At 47.5% G+C, this 16,160-nt stretch overlaps 1 protein-coding gene across 1 annotated transcript in view; it reads right to left on the reverse strand.

Moving 5' to 3' along the window:
* LOC311235661 (adhesion G-protein coupled receptor V1-like) overlaps positions 1–16,160 on the reverse strand; it is a gene marked incomplete at both ends in the record, with an annotated part of 226,226 nt that overhangs the window by 201,537 nt on the left and 8,529 nt on the right. Inside the window, 2 exons of the mRNA XM_084323125.1 lie at positions 1,404–1,580; positions 12,195–12,524. Of these exons, the coding sequence (XP_084179251.1) occupies positions 1,404–1,580; positions 12,195–12,524 (507 nt within the window). The remainder of the gene's footprint in view (positions 1–1,403; positions 1,581–12,194; positions 12,525–16,160) is intronic.

Consider the following 16,160-nt stretch of genomic DNA (forward strand, 5'->3'; position numbering starts at 1 on the left):
GCCTCCACTGATGTGATGTACAGTGACTGACGTTAAAAACGCGAAATAACATACCGGTATAACGTTACAGCGTACAGTTTCTAGTTAATGAGTCAGGCGTCAGCCTCCACACTGATGTACAGTGACACCCAGAGTTTCTAGTTACAGTAGTGACGCGTGAATCGAGATAGTCCTAACAGTGTTTATTATTAAGAGTCAGATAGTCCTAACAGTGTTTATAGTCCTAACAGTGTTTATTAGTAAGAGTCAGATAGTCCTAACAGTGTTTATTATTAAGAGTCAGATAGTCCTAACAATGTTTATTATTAAGAGTCCTAACAGTGTTTATTATTAATTAACGTCATAAACCAACTACCAGATTTATTTTGCACCAGGGAACTTGAAGGTTCCTGCCGCGCTCGCGGCAAAAGGGGGCGAGCTAGCGGCGTGGGGTCGTGGCCAATCAGAGAAAAGCTGAACACAAGTTGGTTGCCTTTAATATTCATGCATACCCCCCCCCCCCTTCCCCCATGCTCAGTATATTTGTACTGTATTTATTTACTGTATATTTTTTTTTTATTTTTTTTCTATTTTACTACTCTTATCCTAGGCAACTTGATTTGATTTGTGTTATTATTCTAATTCGTGACCGTCCTGTCTAAATGTTTAAATGTTGAGCGATTTGCAGTGTCAAATTTCCCATGGGATAATAAAAGTATTTCTATTCTATTCTATTCTATTCTCAAGTTTCAAGTTTCAAGTTTCTTTAATAGTTGTCATACAGAAGTACAGAATACTTTTATACAAAATGCTTCTTACTGTTGCGCTCCAGAGACTTCTATTCTATTCTATTCTATTCTATTCTATTCTATTCTATGGATCTCAGGGAATGTATTCCCAGTGTCAGAAATACTGTGTCTGTTACTAGGCTTAAGTAAATTGTAATGAACCAAATGAGAATATCAATAATTTATTTTTTATCTTTGACTGTGAATAACACCATGCTCAAATTGACCAGACCTGAAAAATCTAAGCAAATTAATAGATGGAAGATGATTAAACAGAAGTTTTAAGGTGCCATCCGGACACATGCAATTTAAAATATGATTATAGAATATAGAATATCAGGCATAAAATGGTTATGCGATTAAAATGCGATTAATTAGATTAATTAATTAGATATCATGTAATTAATTAGATTAATATTTTTAATCGCCTGACAGCACTATAAAAAATATAACAATATAATTAAGTCTGAGTATACGCATATGAGCAAGTAGGCAGTATAATCAAGGTGCAGGTGAGGGGTCTGTATGCCCTATCAGTTATATTATGCATTACAATAAATATAGTTACAATAGACACTAGAATCTAAATATCCCAGTCCCTATATGCCATTGAAGAAAACAGGGTCTTCATCCTACCGTGCTTGTGTTGGCGTCCTCTGGCTCGTAGACCACCACCGTGGTGTTGCTGATGAAGCCAATCTCCCCATTAGCGATGTCAGGGGTGACGGTCAGGGTGAGGTTCAGAGAGCCTCCAAACCTCGGGCTGACTGGGGGAATGGGGGGGTTGATATCGACCAGCTCCACGCTGTCCAACTAGCGGAGAGAGAACACACACTATGAGTCAACTAGAAATAAAACTGAATAATGTCATAATAACAACAACTTGGAGAATTAATTAATTAATGGATTAATTAATTAATTAATTAATAGTTTTATTTCGAACAATAAATATAAAGAAAAGTACAAAGATAATTATAACAACTTGGACAGATGCTCATTATAGCGAATCAATATAATACTGCGGACCAAGTGTAGTCAGTGTTGGCCAACATTGGTCTTTACCATACACACTGGTCTACAAGATACACTACGCGACCAAGGTACCCATGTACATGTCAAAATACTTCCCAAAGGTCAGTGAATACCACGATCACAACACCAGAGGGAGCTCCACAAATCATGTTAAACCCAGATTCGGTTCAAACAAGGGACTAAACACGTTTCGCAATTATGCCACATCAATGTGGAACGCCCTACCCAAAGCTGTAAAGGAATGTGAATCACTACCCACTTTCAAAAACACTCTCAAAGAACACCTACGGGAGACTGCAATTCGAAACTGGCCCCTACAAATGTCCTAACCCAGTTGTACAGTAAATTACCATGTGTGGCTTTGTCAGTATTCCAGTGTACAGTGTCCCCCCCCCCTAACCAACCCCCCCCCCCCCCCCCCCACCTCCAATGTACAGCCCCCACCCACCCAACCCCACCCCACCCACCCAACCCCACCCCACCCACCCAACCTCCTCCAATGTACAGTTTCTACGTCAAATGTATATACTCTTTTTCTGGACACTTTTTGTATCACAAACAGTACTGTATTTGCAAATCTGATATGTCATAAATGTATAGATGTAGCAGTACTGTCTATCTGTATGTCATGTATGTCATATATGTTATGATGAATTGAAAATGGGGGACCCTGATGTAAACAAGACGAAAGTCTTTCTCTGGTCTGCATCCCCTTAACAATTGTATGTATTGAGCTGTACTGTACCATTCTGCAATCTGTTAATAAACTTTTCAATCAATCAATCAAACTGATGTGTGCCGAAATTATAGTATAGTTAGTAATAGCAAGTATAGCATAGGGACATAGTGTGAGGATGGGGTTCTTGCGGAGCCCAATAGCAAAACACAGGAGGAGAGAATGGAGCGGTTTTAGGGTTCTTTAATTATTCTTCCCAACCAAGCAGAGTATAACAGGAATGTGAAACAGGAATGTGAACAACACGGAGGTTATAAGGTTCTTGGGGGGGAGAAGAATGAGAGCAGGTGCACTTCAGTGCAGCTGTCGGCAGCGAGAGAGAGAGGACACAGGTCTTGCGCTTGAGAGCGAGCAGGAGTCCTCTTTGCTTGGCTCGAGACGTCAGGGTGGAAGGACGCTGGGGCTCGAGACATCAGGGTGGAAGGGCGCTGGAGCGAAGTCCTGGGGCACAAGAAACAGAAGGTTAGGGAAAGCATAAACAGGGGTAGTTACAGCTGGTCTTCAGTTAGCGTCGTCGTACCTCGGTAGGCAGTTTAACACTGCGACGTCGGATGACGGGATCTGCCAGTTGAAGTAGGGAACGCTTGATGAGGTGATCTCTTGCAGCCGCGCTGATTGCTCCTCATCTGGCAGACTCAAGCTCCGATCGTGACAGGACCCCCCCCTCGACGGGCGCCTCCTGGCGGGCCCCCAGGCTTGTCCGGGTGACGGCGATGGAAATCCCGGACGACCTCAGGGTCCAGGATCATCCCTCGGGAGACCCAGCTGCGCTCCTCTGGGCCGTAGCCCTCCCAGTCCACGAGGTATTGGTACCCACGACCACGGGGACGCACGTCCAGCAGCTGGCGGACGATGTAGGCCGGGTGGTCATCGATGATCAGCGGAGGAGGAGGCTCTGGAGCAGGAGGAGAGAGGGGACTGGAGAGAACCGGCTTCAGCTGCGACACATGGAAGGAGGGGTGAATGCGCATGATGGCGGGGAGCTAGAGCTTAACGACCGAGGGGTTGATAACGGACAGGATTTTATACGGACCAACAAAACGGGGGGTGAGTTTGCGGGACAAGGACTTGAGTGGAAGGTCTCGGGACGAGAGCCAAACCATCTGACCTGGTTGGTAGTAGGGAGCCGGAGTCCGGTGGCGGTCGGCGAAGCGACGGTTCTGCTCAGCGGTGCGGAGCAGCGCGGCCCTCGTGTCCTCCCATATCCTCCTGCAGCGGCGAAGGTGGTCCTGCACCAAAGGCACAGCGATCTCCTCTTCCTGTGCAGGAAACAGTGGGGGTTGGTAGTCCAGGGAGGACTCAAAGGGAGACTGACCTGACAGCGAGTTGTGGGCGTACTCGATCCACGGCAGGAACGTACTCCATCCGGAGGGGTCCCGGGTGGTCATGCAGCGGAGGGCGGATCCCAGGTCCTGGTTGGCCCGCTCCGATTGACTGTATGCAGGTGGAACCCGGAGGAGAGGCTGACGTGGCCCCCAGGGACCGGCAGAAAGTCTTCCATACTTGTGAGATAAACTGCGGGCCCCTGTCGGAGACGATGTCCACCGGGATCCCGTGGAGACGGAAGACGTGGAGCACCATCAGGTCCGCGGTTTCTGAAGCAGAGGGGAGTTTGGGGAGAGCGACAAAATGCACGGCCTTTGAGAACCGGTCCACGATGGTGAGAATGACAGTGTTACCGTGTGAAGGAGGCAGTCCGGTGACGAAGTCCAGGGCGACGTGCGACCAAGGCCGACCGGGAACAGGGAACGGCCTGAGGAGCCCGGCTGGTGGTTGGTGGGAAGCCTTTCCACGGGCACAGACGGTGCACGCAAGGACGAAGGTCCTTCATGGTGCCCGACCAGAAGTGTCGCTTCAGCAGGGACAGGGTACGGTTGATCCCAGGATGACAGGCGAACCGGGAGGCGTGGACCCACTGGAGCACCTGGGAGCGGACAAGGTCGGGGACAAAAAGCCGGTTAGGTGGGCCGTTACCTGGATCAGGCTGGACGCGCTGGGCCTCCCGGACGACAGACTGGATCTCCCAGGTGGCGGCGGCCACCAGGCAAGAGGAAGGAAGGATGGTGTCCGGGTGTGGGGAACCCTCCTCTCGGACGAACTGCCTGGAGAGGGCGTCTGGCTTGGTGTTCTTGGAGCCAGGCCTGTAGGTCAGGGTGAAATTGAACCTGGTGAAGAACAGTGCCCAGCGTGCCTGGCGGGAGTTCAGGCGCTTGGCCGTCTGGACGTAGGCGAGGTTCTTGTGGTCAGTCCAGACCAGAAAGGGGGTATCCGATCCCTCCAGCCAGTGCCTCCACTCCTCCAGTGCCAGTTTGACTGCCAGGAGCTCCAGGTTCCCGATATCGTAATTTACCTCTGCCGGGGTCAGGCGGCGAGAGAAGAAGGCACAGGGGTGCAGTCTCTGGTCGAGAGCGGATCGTTGGGAAAGGACCGCCCCCACTCCGGTACTTGAGGCGTCTACCTCCACCACGAACTGGTGGGACGTGTCCGGCTGAACGAGGATGGGCGCGGAGGTGAAGCGCTGGCGTAGCTCGGCGAAGGCGGAGTCCACTCTGTCCGACCAGACGAAGGGCACGGAAGGCGAGGTGAGTTGAGTAAGGGGTGCAGCGACCCGGCTGTAGTCCCTGACGAAACGCCGGTAGAAGTTAGCAAACCCCAGGAAGCGTTGGAGCTGCTTGACGTTGGTGGGACGGGGCCAGTCGGTCACCGCCTTGATCTTCTCGGGGTCCGCCCGGATCTTGCCGCCCTCGATGATGTAGCCGAGGAACCCGATGGAGGAGACGTGGAACTCACATTTCTCCGCCTTGACGAACAGCTTGTTCTCTAGTAGACACTGGAGGACCCGGTGGACATGCTGGATGTGCTCCTCCATGGAGCGGGAGAAAATCAGAATGTCGTCCAGATAGACAAAGACAGTGCGGTTCAGGACATCACGGAGAACGTCATTGACAAGGGCCTGGAAGACAGCAGGGGCGTTGGTCAACCCAAAAGGCATCACCTTGTACTCGAAGTGGCCGAGCGGGGTCTTGAAGGCCGTCTTCCATTCGTCTCCCTCCCGGATGCGGACCAGATGATAGGCATTTCTGAGATCCAACTTCGAGAAAATGGTGGCGCCTTGCAGGGGTTCGAAAGCAGAGTTAATCAAAGGCAGGGGGTACTTGTTCTTAACCGTGATGTTATTGAGACCCCGGTAGTCAATACAGGGGCGAAGGGAGTGGTCCTTCTTGGACACAAAAAAGAAGCCCGCGCCGACAGGAGAGGAGGAGGGGGTAATAATGCCCGAGGCCAGGGACTCGTGGACGTACTTCTCCATAGACTCTCTCTCTGGGCGTGAGAGGTTAAACAGGCGGCTCCCGGGAGCAGGTCTATAGCACAGTCGTACTGGCGATGAGGAGGTAGGGAGAGAGCTTGTTGTTTGCTAAACACAGCCTCTAGGTCGTGGTAAATTGGAGGAACAGTCAAAAGGTCAACAGGTTCGTTGGGAACGGGAGAACCAGTGGCCCCCAGTGGTGACCGCGCCGACCGGAGACAAGAGGCGTGACAGTGAGCACTCCAGCTCGTGACTGAGCCCGTTGGCCAATTTATTACAGGGTTGTGTAGCTTTAGCCAAGGCATGCCTAGAACGATTGGGTTATGGGGGGAATCAGTGACGTGAAAACGGATCTCCTCGCTATGATTCCCGGAGAGTTGAAGGCGGAGAGGCGTGGTGTGGCGTGTTATTTGCGAGAGCAACTTCCCGTTTAGGCCTTGGGCATCTCGAGGAATGGGTAAGGCGTCGGTGGCAATGTGGTAGTGGGACACTACCCCAGCGTTGATGATGTTTTCGTCTGCGCCCGAGTCGACCAGCGCGGACAGAGGGAGGGATTGACCGTTGTGGTAAAGCATGGCACTGAATTGCATATTCGGACCGGAACTGGGAAAAAATTTAAGGCTCGTGCATGTGCCCAGCGTCACAGTCGAGCTCCGTCGTTTGGGCGAACCGAACATGAGGCGATGGAGTGGCCTAGTTGCCCGCAGTACAGACATGCCCCTGACCTGAGTCTGTGACGGCGTTCGCGGAGAGGAAGGCAAGAGTGGTCAAGGTCCATGGGCTCCGAATCGTCGGTTCTGCGGTTCTACAGCGGGACACTATTAACGGGACGCTCCTGCTCAGCGGCCCTGCGGCTCTGCAGCGGGACACTGTTGACGGTGCTGGCCTTTTCACGGCGGCATTCCCGGAGACGCGTGTCCAGCTCTCTGGCTAAGTTAATCAAGTTGTCAAGGGAAGTAGGCTTCTCCTTCGACGCCAATTCGTCCTTTAGAACTTCGCTGAGGCCCTGGCGAAAGGCTCCGCGTAATGGTTCATCATTCCACTGGGAACCCGCTGCCAGAATACGGAATTCGATAGCGTACTCGCTCACACTACGGTGTCCTTGGTGGATGGTAAACAAGGCGGCCGTTCTATCCGAACCTCCGGGAGGATGGTCGAAGACCTTTTGCATGTCTGCGATGTACCCGGAGTACGAATTGCAGAGGAGGGAATTACTGAAGTGGAGGGCTGTCGCCCATTCTAACGCGGGCCCCGTCAGCAAACCAGACAGGTAGGATATTTTGGATTTGTCGCTCTGGAATGTTAGAGGTTGTTGCCCAAACACCAAAGAGCATTGGAAGAGGAAGGCACGACATTTGGCAACGTTTCCGTCGTAACGCTCTGGCGAGGGTACGTGAGGTTCCCGGGACTGGGATACTAAAGGTGGGGATACCACGAGTGGAGAGACAGCAGGCGGAATTGGCTGGGCTGTTAAATATGCTTCGAAACGCTCTAATCGTTTGTCTCGCTCCGCGGCGCTGAGAGTGAGAGCGCTGAGTTGGGCAATAGTCTCACCCAGTATCTGTGAGTGTTGATTTACCAGACTGGCGTGTCCGCTGACGGCGGCCTGGATGCTGGTGCTCCATTCACCGGCCTCCTGTGCTGCTGAGTCCGACATCATGGTCGCAGTGTTCTGTGAGGATGGGGTTCTTGCAGAGCCCAATAGCAAAACACAGGAGGAGAGAATGGAGCGGTTTTAGGGTTCTTTAATTATTCTTCCCAACCAAGCAGAGTATAACAGGAATGTGAAACAGGAATGTGAACAACACGGAGGTTATAATGTTCTTGGGGGGGAGAAGAATGAGAGCAGGTGCACTTCAGTGCAGCTGTCGGCAGCGAGAGAGAGAGAGGACACAGGTCTTGCGCTTGAGAGCGAGCAGGAGTCCTCTTTGCTTGGCTCGAGACGTCAGGGTGGAAGGACGCTGGGGCTCGAGACGTCTGGGTGGAAGGGCGCTGGAGCGAAGTCCTGGGGCACAAGAAACAGAAGGTTAGGGAAAGCATAAACAGGGGTAGTTACAGCTTGTCTTCAGGTAGCGTCGTCGTACCTCGGTAGGCAGTTTAACACTGCGACGTCGGATGACAGGATCTGCCAGTTGAAGTAGGGAACACTTGATGAGGTGATCTCTTGCAGCCACGCTGATTGCTCCTCATCTGGCAGACTCGAGCTCCGATCGTGACACATAGAATAAAACTGTATATTGTATAGTAGTGTACATAGGACCCAGTGCCTTTAATTCATAGCTAACATTGTATTGCATTTATCTCAGGACTTTTAACATGTCTATTTTATCATGTCTATTTTATGTCTATTTTATTATCTTCTACTTATTGTATTTACTATTGTATTCGCACAATCGAAGCGGGCATGGCCACCCGCATTTTACTGTATGCCTTGGTATGTATGTGATAAATAAACTTCTTGAATCTTTAATCTTGAATTCACCATATAATTACATAACCTGTAGCCATATTATGGGAATTTACTCTGTTTATATAGATGAGAGACCACTGAAGAGAAGGCATGTGTGACTGGAAGTGAGAGGAGGTTTATGGAGGCAAGGGCAATAAAAGAGTTGTATTTCTGAGATAACAGCTGTGGGCTTGTGGTCAGAGTCTAGAGAGGTACAAACAAAGAAGTCAGAATCAGACATGTTTTCAACCAGAATAGTTAAGACCAGGCTCACTTTTTACACTATGAAAAAGGAATTTCAATCAATTTCATCCTCCTTTGTGTCGTGGATTATCTAGGTCTCACCTCGTCCTGTGAGGTCAATGACTCTGTTTGATGAAAATGTTACTGACCAAATAAATTATATCAGTGATGGCTGTTGGAAGGTACAGTAGAGCTATTTAACACTTATTTTAACAACAAAATACCACTTACCACTGTGTGTGTGTGTGTGTGTGTGTGTGTGTGTGTGTGTGTGTGTGTGTGTGTGTGTGTGTGTGTGTGTGTGTGTGTGTGTGTGTGTGTGTGTGAAAGAAAACAGTTGTTTATTTCAGTGAAACAATGACGACAGATTCTCCAGCTAACCTAATGCAATTAGACTGCAGATACCTTACAGGTTCATATTACTGGGACACACTGAAGTTGTTGAGGAACGGTCTGCGAATAGAATGCTAAGCAGATCAGTCAGGTAGTGGAAATACGATAATGGAGAACAGAAACTACAGGCTCAGAATGTGAAGAGGAATGTTCTGAGTCTGGAGTGGCACTCTGCCTTCTGCTCCGGTGTTGTGTTCTGTTACTGTGGCTCTACCTCTTGACAACCTCAATCTCGTTCCAATTCATTCTAATGAATGACTACCTAAAATCACCACTGTGTATGTGTATGTGTATGTGTGTATGTATGTGTGTATGTGTATGGGTATGTGTATGTGTATGTGTATGTGTATATGTGTCTATGAGTATGTGTGTGTGTATGTGTATGAGTATGAGTATGTGTATGTGTATATGTGTCTATGAGTATGTGTGTGTATGTGTGTGTATGTATGTGTGTGTGTATGTGTATGTGTATGTTTACATTTAGTCATTTAGCTGACGCTTTTATCCAAAGCGACTTACAAGTTCTGTACGACAAGTCATCAGGAAGGGTACAACTCTATCAGCTGAGTAACAATGTTCATCAAAGTGTTGCGTGTTACAGTGTAGGTTAGTTTATTAGGACAAGTGCATGACCGTAAGGTTAGTTAGGGTTAGGTCTTTAGGTATGTGTATGTGTATGTGTATGTGTATGTGTATGTGTATGTGTATGTGAATGTGTATGAGTATGTGTATGTGTATGAATGAATGAATGAAATAAAATGTCGACACCAAAAACAACAATTGAACATAACAATCACTTCCCATGGTTTCTAAGCTACACCATGCACACCATCAGAGGCCAAAATACATCACATATATGTTATTTATTTCCGTGCGTTTATAGCCAAGATTTCTCTAAATATTCAGCAAGTGCAAAAATCCATTTAAATCTATCTGCATCACTAAACCACATTAACTCAAGGTTTTTATACCTGTCAAATACGTTTTTACGCAACTCATAGTATAGTGGACAATAAAACATAAAATGATGTGTATGTGTATATGTGTCTATGAGTATGTGTGTGTCTGTGTGTCTGTCTGTGTGTCTGTCTGTGTGTCTGTCTGTCTGTCTGTCTGTCTGTCTGTCTGTCTGTCTGTCTGTCTGTCTGTCTGTCTGTCTGTCTGTGTGTCTGTCTGTCTGTCTGTCTGTCTGTCTGTCTGTCTGTCTGTCTGTCTCTCTGTCTGTCTGTCTGTCTGTCTGTCTGTCTGTCTGTCTGTCTGTCTGTATGTCTGTCTGTCTGTCTGTCTGTCTGTCTGTCTGTCTGTCTGTCTGTCTGTCTGTCTGTCTGTCTGTCTGTCTGTTTAAAAGTGTCTGTCCTATTGAACATGAAGGACATACTTGTGGTAGTTTTTCTATTTGTTTTAGGCGCTCCTGGGGGGGATGTTTGTTTCGGCGTTTTGGACAGTTACCACGGCAACGGGCCATACGTGAGCTCTTGTATCCATGCCATTCACACATGCAAATGAGGCACAGGAGCTACGGACAAAGATTTGACCACCAGCCGAATAATGCTGCTTTTCAAAGGATCCATGGTTTTTTTTTTTTAACTTTGGCCATTCCCCTGGCTCTTTTATGTGTTTATCACATTTATACTGGTCAAGGATGACCGACAGAAACAGGCTGAAAGGGTTCAGATGGGGGGGAAGACACTCTGGGAAAGGCACGGCTGCAGTCGGGATTCGAACTCGCTAAGCCCCAGATCCGTGACGAGCACGGTTGTCCACGGCGCTGAAATAGCGCTCGCGGTACGTGGTGAGCTACTGGAGCTCCCCAGGACCCATGGATTTTAAGAGCTCCATTGATGAGCTTTGTATGCATTACGAACCGCCGCAGATTCTGAGGGTTGAGTCAAAACTCGTCCTGACTGCGTCAACACTTCAGGCAACCAACTTGCGTTCAGCGTTTCTCTGATTGGCCACGACGCCCATGTGACCGCAGCAGAGCGAGAGAGCGGCAGAGCGGAAATAGGCTGCATTCTATTGCCATGCTCTGCGACAAACTCCAACCTTAACCAACTCCGAAAGAATGCCTAAACTTAACCCTAACCTTAACCAACTCCGAAAGAATGCCTAAACTTAACCGGCGAAAGAAAGACGTTTATATAGAGAGGCGATAAATTAATTAAACGTAAAACAAAACAAAAAAAATTGAAGTGATTTGAACTTGTCACCAACTGGACCGCAGGCTCCACAGCAAGCTGGCGAACGAGTTGAGCTAACCGTCGATGTTAAAACAGGGGGGATTGCGTGCGGCAACCTGCACGCCGCTGCCGCTCTGCCGCGCTGCCGCCTGCCGCTCCGCTCTGGCGCTGCCGCGTCGCCGCGGGGGCGTGCTAGGCGCAAGTTGGTTGCCTGAAGTAATGAAGCGTCCTGACTAGTTATTGCGAGTTTGCGTTGTGTTTTTGAAGGGATCAACAGAAAGCTCAAAGAGTCTCGACTGTTCACATTTGAACCTGTGAATCGATACCAGTAGTCCGGTACCCAACGGTACCTTTTTTCTGTACAGTCTAAAAAAAATTATCTACCTACCTCAGTTGTAAAAAACTTTGATTCCAAATGATTTATTGTTGAATCAAGTCAAATCCTAGGTAAGCGTTTATTGTCCGCGTGAATTTTGACGTGAGCGTGCGGCACACTTCATAGGTTTCGTTTTGCGGTAAACGAAACGTTGATGTCATCAAATTATTATAATTTTTAATTGTATTTCTTTTTTTTACATGTGGATCTCATGTGACTCGGTACTCGGTAGTACCGACGTGATTCAGTCTATACTAGGGATGCTCGATATTGGCTTTTTTACCGATACCGATATACCGATGTTGTCCAACTCTTAATTTCCGATACCGATATCAACCGATATCAACCGATACCGATATATGCAGGGCTTCCCCCCCAAAAAACGGAATAATTTCAGGTAATTAACATTACATATCTCTTGTCATGGCATTAACACAACATTATGCATACTTTTGACAATAAATAAAATCAGAATTTAGTCTTACTTGCTTGCCTGGGTAAATAAAAGTTAAATAAATGTAAAAAAAAAAAAATTAAATTTTAAATTTTAAACCGATACAGATAATTTCCGATATCACATTTTAATGCCAATATCGTCCGATAATATCGGTAGGCCGATAATATCGGACATCCCTAGTCAATACCCTTAAAAGTACCGGATTCGGTACCCATCCCTACTGGAGAACTCTGTGTGTTGTTGTTTCTATGTACCTGTATGAGGAAATGAGCCCCGTTCTGCAAAAAGGCGTCGTTCCTGATGGGTAAGGTGAGGTTGAGCTGCCGCTGCTCGTGAGAAAACAACACGCTGATGGACCTGCTCCCGTTCAGGACTCTGTCCCGTGCCAGCGCCGGGTCTACGGGCCCCGCCGGGATGTAGAGCGCCGTGAGGGTCAGAGACACCTCGCCCAGAGTCCCGCCCTCCCGCAGGAAGCTGAGTGACACGAAGCGACCTTTCGGCTGGCTCTGGATGCGCTGCTCTTCGTCCGGGTGGAACCGGAACGTTCCGTAGACGTCGTCGCTGTCCTGGATGTAGAACAACATCTGGGGGGGACAGAGGGAAGAGGGGGAGAGAGGGAAGAGGGGGAGAGAGGAGGAGAGGAAGAATGATGGTGAGTAATAGGTGGATATGGTGGCTTTTCAACTGTACGTACTGTATTTCCGCTAGATGAACGTAATTGTGAACGCGTTCATTCTCGGCGCTCTATCACAGTATAACTTTGTTCAAAACTGTGCCAGATTTGGGACGGGCGCATACACACACATTTGAATACTTTATTTGGTTCCACGAATTATATTACATAAACAGGGAATCAAATGTATCGGGGCCAAGCAGCACTGAACACTTAAGGGACACATAGCACCTCCTTCTCCACGCGGCTAAGCTGCCAATAATAGCTGAGACAGAGCAATATTTGGCAATTTGTTTGGCTTTTCTTTTAGACATTGCAGCAATTCTCAGACCCTTCAAGGCAATGGTAGGGCAAACACTGATAAATAATCACAGTGTGATGGAAATGCCAGTATTCTGATTGCTGTCTGTGGTTCTATATGGGTTGTGGCAATCATTTTGACAAATAATAGCTCACATGCTGGAACGTAACAGCAACATATTGAAAAAATAACTATAAGCTATAAACTAGTTCATTTTTGAAACCATGAACTTTAGTTAACATTTTTTATTATGAACTATGAACTGAACTAGTTCATTTAAAAATGTGTGAACTGTGAACTGAACTAGTTGTTGTAGAAAGGGAACTGTTTGGCAGCTGTTTGCTTGTGGAACCTTGTTTACCAGCTGAGAACAAAAGGGAGGAATGAGGATCTAAACTAGAGAATGTGGAAGGAGAAAAAGGATGTATTTTAATTACCTATTTGGTGATGTTGTCCTAGACTCCTATTTCATGTTGCAGTGTTTACAATATAACATAATGACGTATGCAGAATTATGTAGAACGACGTCAATACTGGGTAATTCATTGTAAATATAAACCATGTGTGGTTAACTTGGTTAACTGAAGGACAGAGAGAAGGATGGCGGGAGGAGAAAAGGAGAGGAGAGAAGGAGAGAAGAGAGGGGAGAAGAGGAGAGAATGAGAGATGCGAGGGGAGACAAGAGGAGAAGAGGAGAGGAGGAGAGAAAAGCAAAGGAGAAGAGGAGAGGAGGAGAGGATAATAGGAGAGAATAGGAGAGGATAGAAGAGAGGGGAGAGGAGATAAGAGGAGATGAGGAGATAAGAGAGGAGAGAAACGGATAGGAGAAGAGGAGAGAGGAGAGAAGAAGGCGAGAGGAGGAGAGGAGAAGAGAGAGGAGAGGAGAATATGAGAGAAGAGAGGAAAGGATATGAGGGAAGATAGGAGATGATAGGGGGAGAGAGGAGATGGGGTGAGATAGGGCTGGGCGATATGGAAAAAAATCATATCGCGATAACGATATGATAATTTTATTTTATTTCTCGATATCGATAATTATCGAATTGTTATAAGTATAAAAAAAAAAAAAAAAAAAAAAAAAAAAAACTTATTTCGTTTTTTTTTTAACAACAGATGTATGTTTATTTTGCAGCAATTCTTTGTCATTGCCACCATCTATAGTGTTACATCCCCTCACACTCCAGTTCTCAGGCTGCAGCTGGTTTAAAAGCTAAAGTAAACCGGCTTCTCTTCTGGCTGTGGCTCCAGAGGAGTTGAACAGTTCTGGCTCTGCTAGTTTATTTTCGATCTTTTGGCGCTTTTTTGGTGGACAAACCACCGCACATGTGCACCGTGACTCGTGACTGGAGTCTAGTTCTGCTAGCACACATAGCCTACTGTGTACAGACGGTTTCAAAATGTATTTTAAATTAGAAAGCAAACAAAATAAATGGACAAGAGAAAAAGAAATCTGAATTAGGTCAGTATTGTCATTCAAGTTCAAGTTTCTTTAATAGTTGTCATACAGAAGTACAGAATACTTTTGTACAAAATGCTTCTTACTGTTGCGCTCCAGAGACTGTGCATGACAAGATAAGTATGAAATAAAAACATAGTAAAAATTAGAAGAAAAAAAAAGAGGTCACAGTGTTCAGTTTAGACATATGTACAATGTTCGTAGACGTAGTTACCATACAATATACAATACTGTGCAGTGTACTAATATACAATACTATATAGTGCAAGGCATAAATGGACAAGGTGCAGTTTAGGTACAATTCACAGTAGGTGTACGCGTTGTAGTGCAAATCCTTTATCAATAAATATAAAGTGTAAGTGTGTTTGTGTGATCTAAAGTGTGGAGAGTGGGTGCTGCAGTGTGTTGTTTGTTTGAGTGAGTGTGTGTGTGCGTGTGGGTGTGTGTGCTGTGTGCATTTGATGGTTGTTGCATAGTGATTATTGTTCGTTTAGCGATTATTGTTCGTTTAGCAGCCTGATGGCCTGGGGATAGAAGCTCCTTCTGAGTCTTTCTGTGCTCGCCATAAGACTCCGGTATCGCTTGCCTGACGGCAGCAGTTCAAAGAGGCAGTTGTTCGGGTGGCTCGAGTCCTTAATAATTCTCTTAGCCTTCCCCTTGCACCGCTTGTTGTAAATGTTCTGGAGGGTGGGAAGCCCCCCTCTAATTGTGCGTTCGGCTGAACGTGTCACTCTTTGTAGTCTGCTACGGTCTTGTGCAGTGCTATTCCCAAACCAGGAGGTGATGTTGCCGGTCAGGATGCTCTCTATTGTACATGAGTAGAAGTTCCTAAGGATCTTCTGACTGACTTGGAACTTCCTTAGGCGCCTGAGGAAGTAGAGGCGTTGTCGTGCCTTCTTCACAACACTGTCAATGTGTGTGGTCCATGTCAAGTCCTCGGATATGTGGGCTCCGAGGTACTTGAAACTGTTCACTCTCTCAACTGGTGCCCCGTCGATGCTGAGGGGGCTGTAGTCCTTGACCCCCGACCTCCTGAAGTCCACAATCATCTCTTTTGTTTTGCTGACGTTCAGGGAGAGGCAGTTCTCCTGACACCACTGTGACAGGTTCTCTACCTCTTCCAGGTAGGCCCTTTCGTCGTTGGCAGAGATCAGGCCCACCACTACTGTGTCATCAGCAAATTTGATGATGGTGTTGTTGTTCCGCTGTGCTACGCAGTCATGTGTGTACAGGGAGTAGAGGAGGGGGCTCAGAACACAGCCCTGGGGGGCCCCTATGTTGAGCGTGATGGATGAGGAGGTGCAGTTGCCGGCTCTTACCACCTGGGGTCTGCCCGTCAGGAAGTCCAGGACCCACTGGCACAGGTCATAGTTCAAGCCCAGGTCCCTGAGCTTGGCTATGAGTTTGGAGGGGACTATGGTGTTGAATGCTGAGCTGTAGTCGATGAACAGCATTCTCACATAGTTCCCCTTCCTCTTGTCCAGATGTGATGCTGCTGTGTGCAGCACATGGGCTATGGCGTCCTCCGTGGACCTGTTGGGGCGATATGCAAATTGCAGAGGGTCCAGGTTGATGGGGAGGGAGGAACAGATGTAGCCCTTCACTAGCTTCTCAAAGCACTTCATGGCTATGGAGGTGAGGGCTACAGGGCGGTAGTCGTTGAGGCAAGCGGGCGTAGATTTTTTGGGTACAGGGATGATGGTGGACTTCTTCAGACAGGTGGGGATGACGGCCTGTTCCAAGGACAGGTTGAAGATGTCAGTGAATACCGGGGCCAGTTGGTCGGCACA

Source organism: Notolepis coatsorum (assembly GCF_963971535.1).
Source record: "Notolepis coatsorum genome assembly, chromosome: 10".
Taxonomy (NCBI): domain Eukaryota; kingdom Metazoa; phylum Chordata; class Actinopteri; order Aulopiformes; family Paralepididae; genus Notolepis; species Notolepis coatsorum.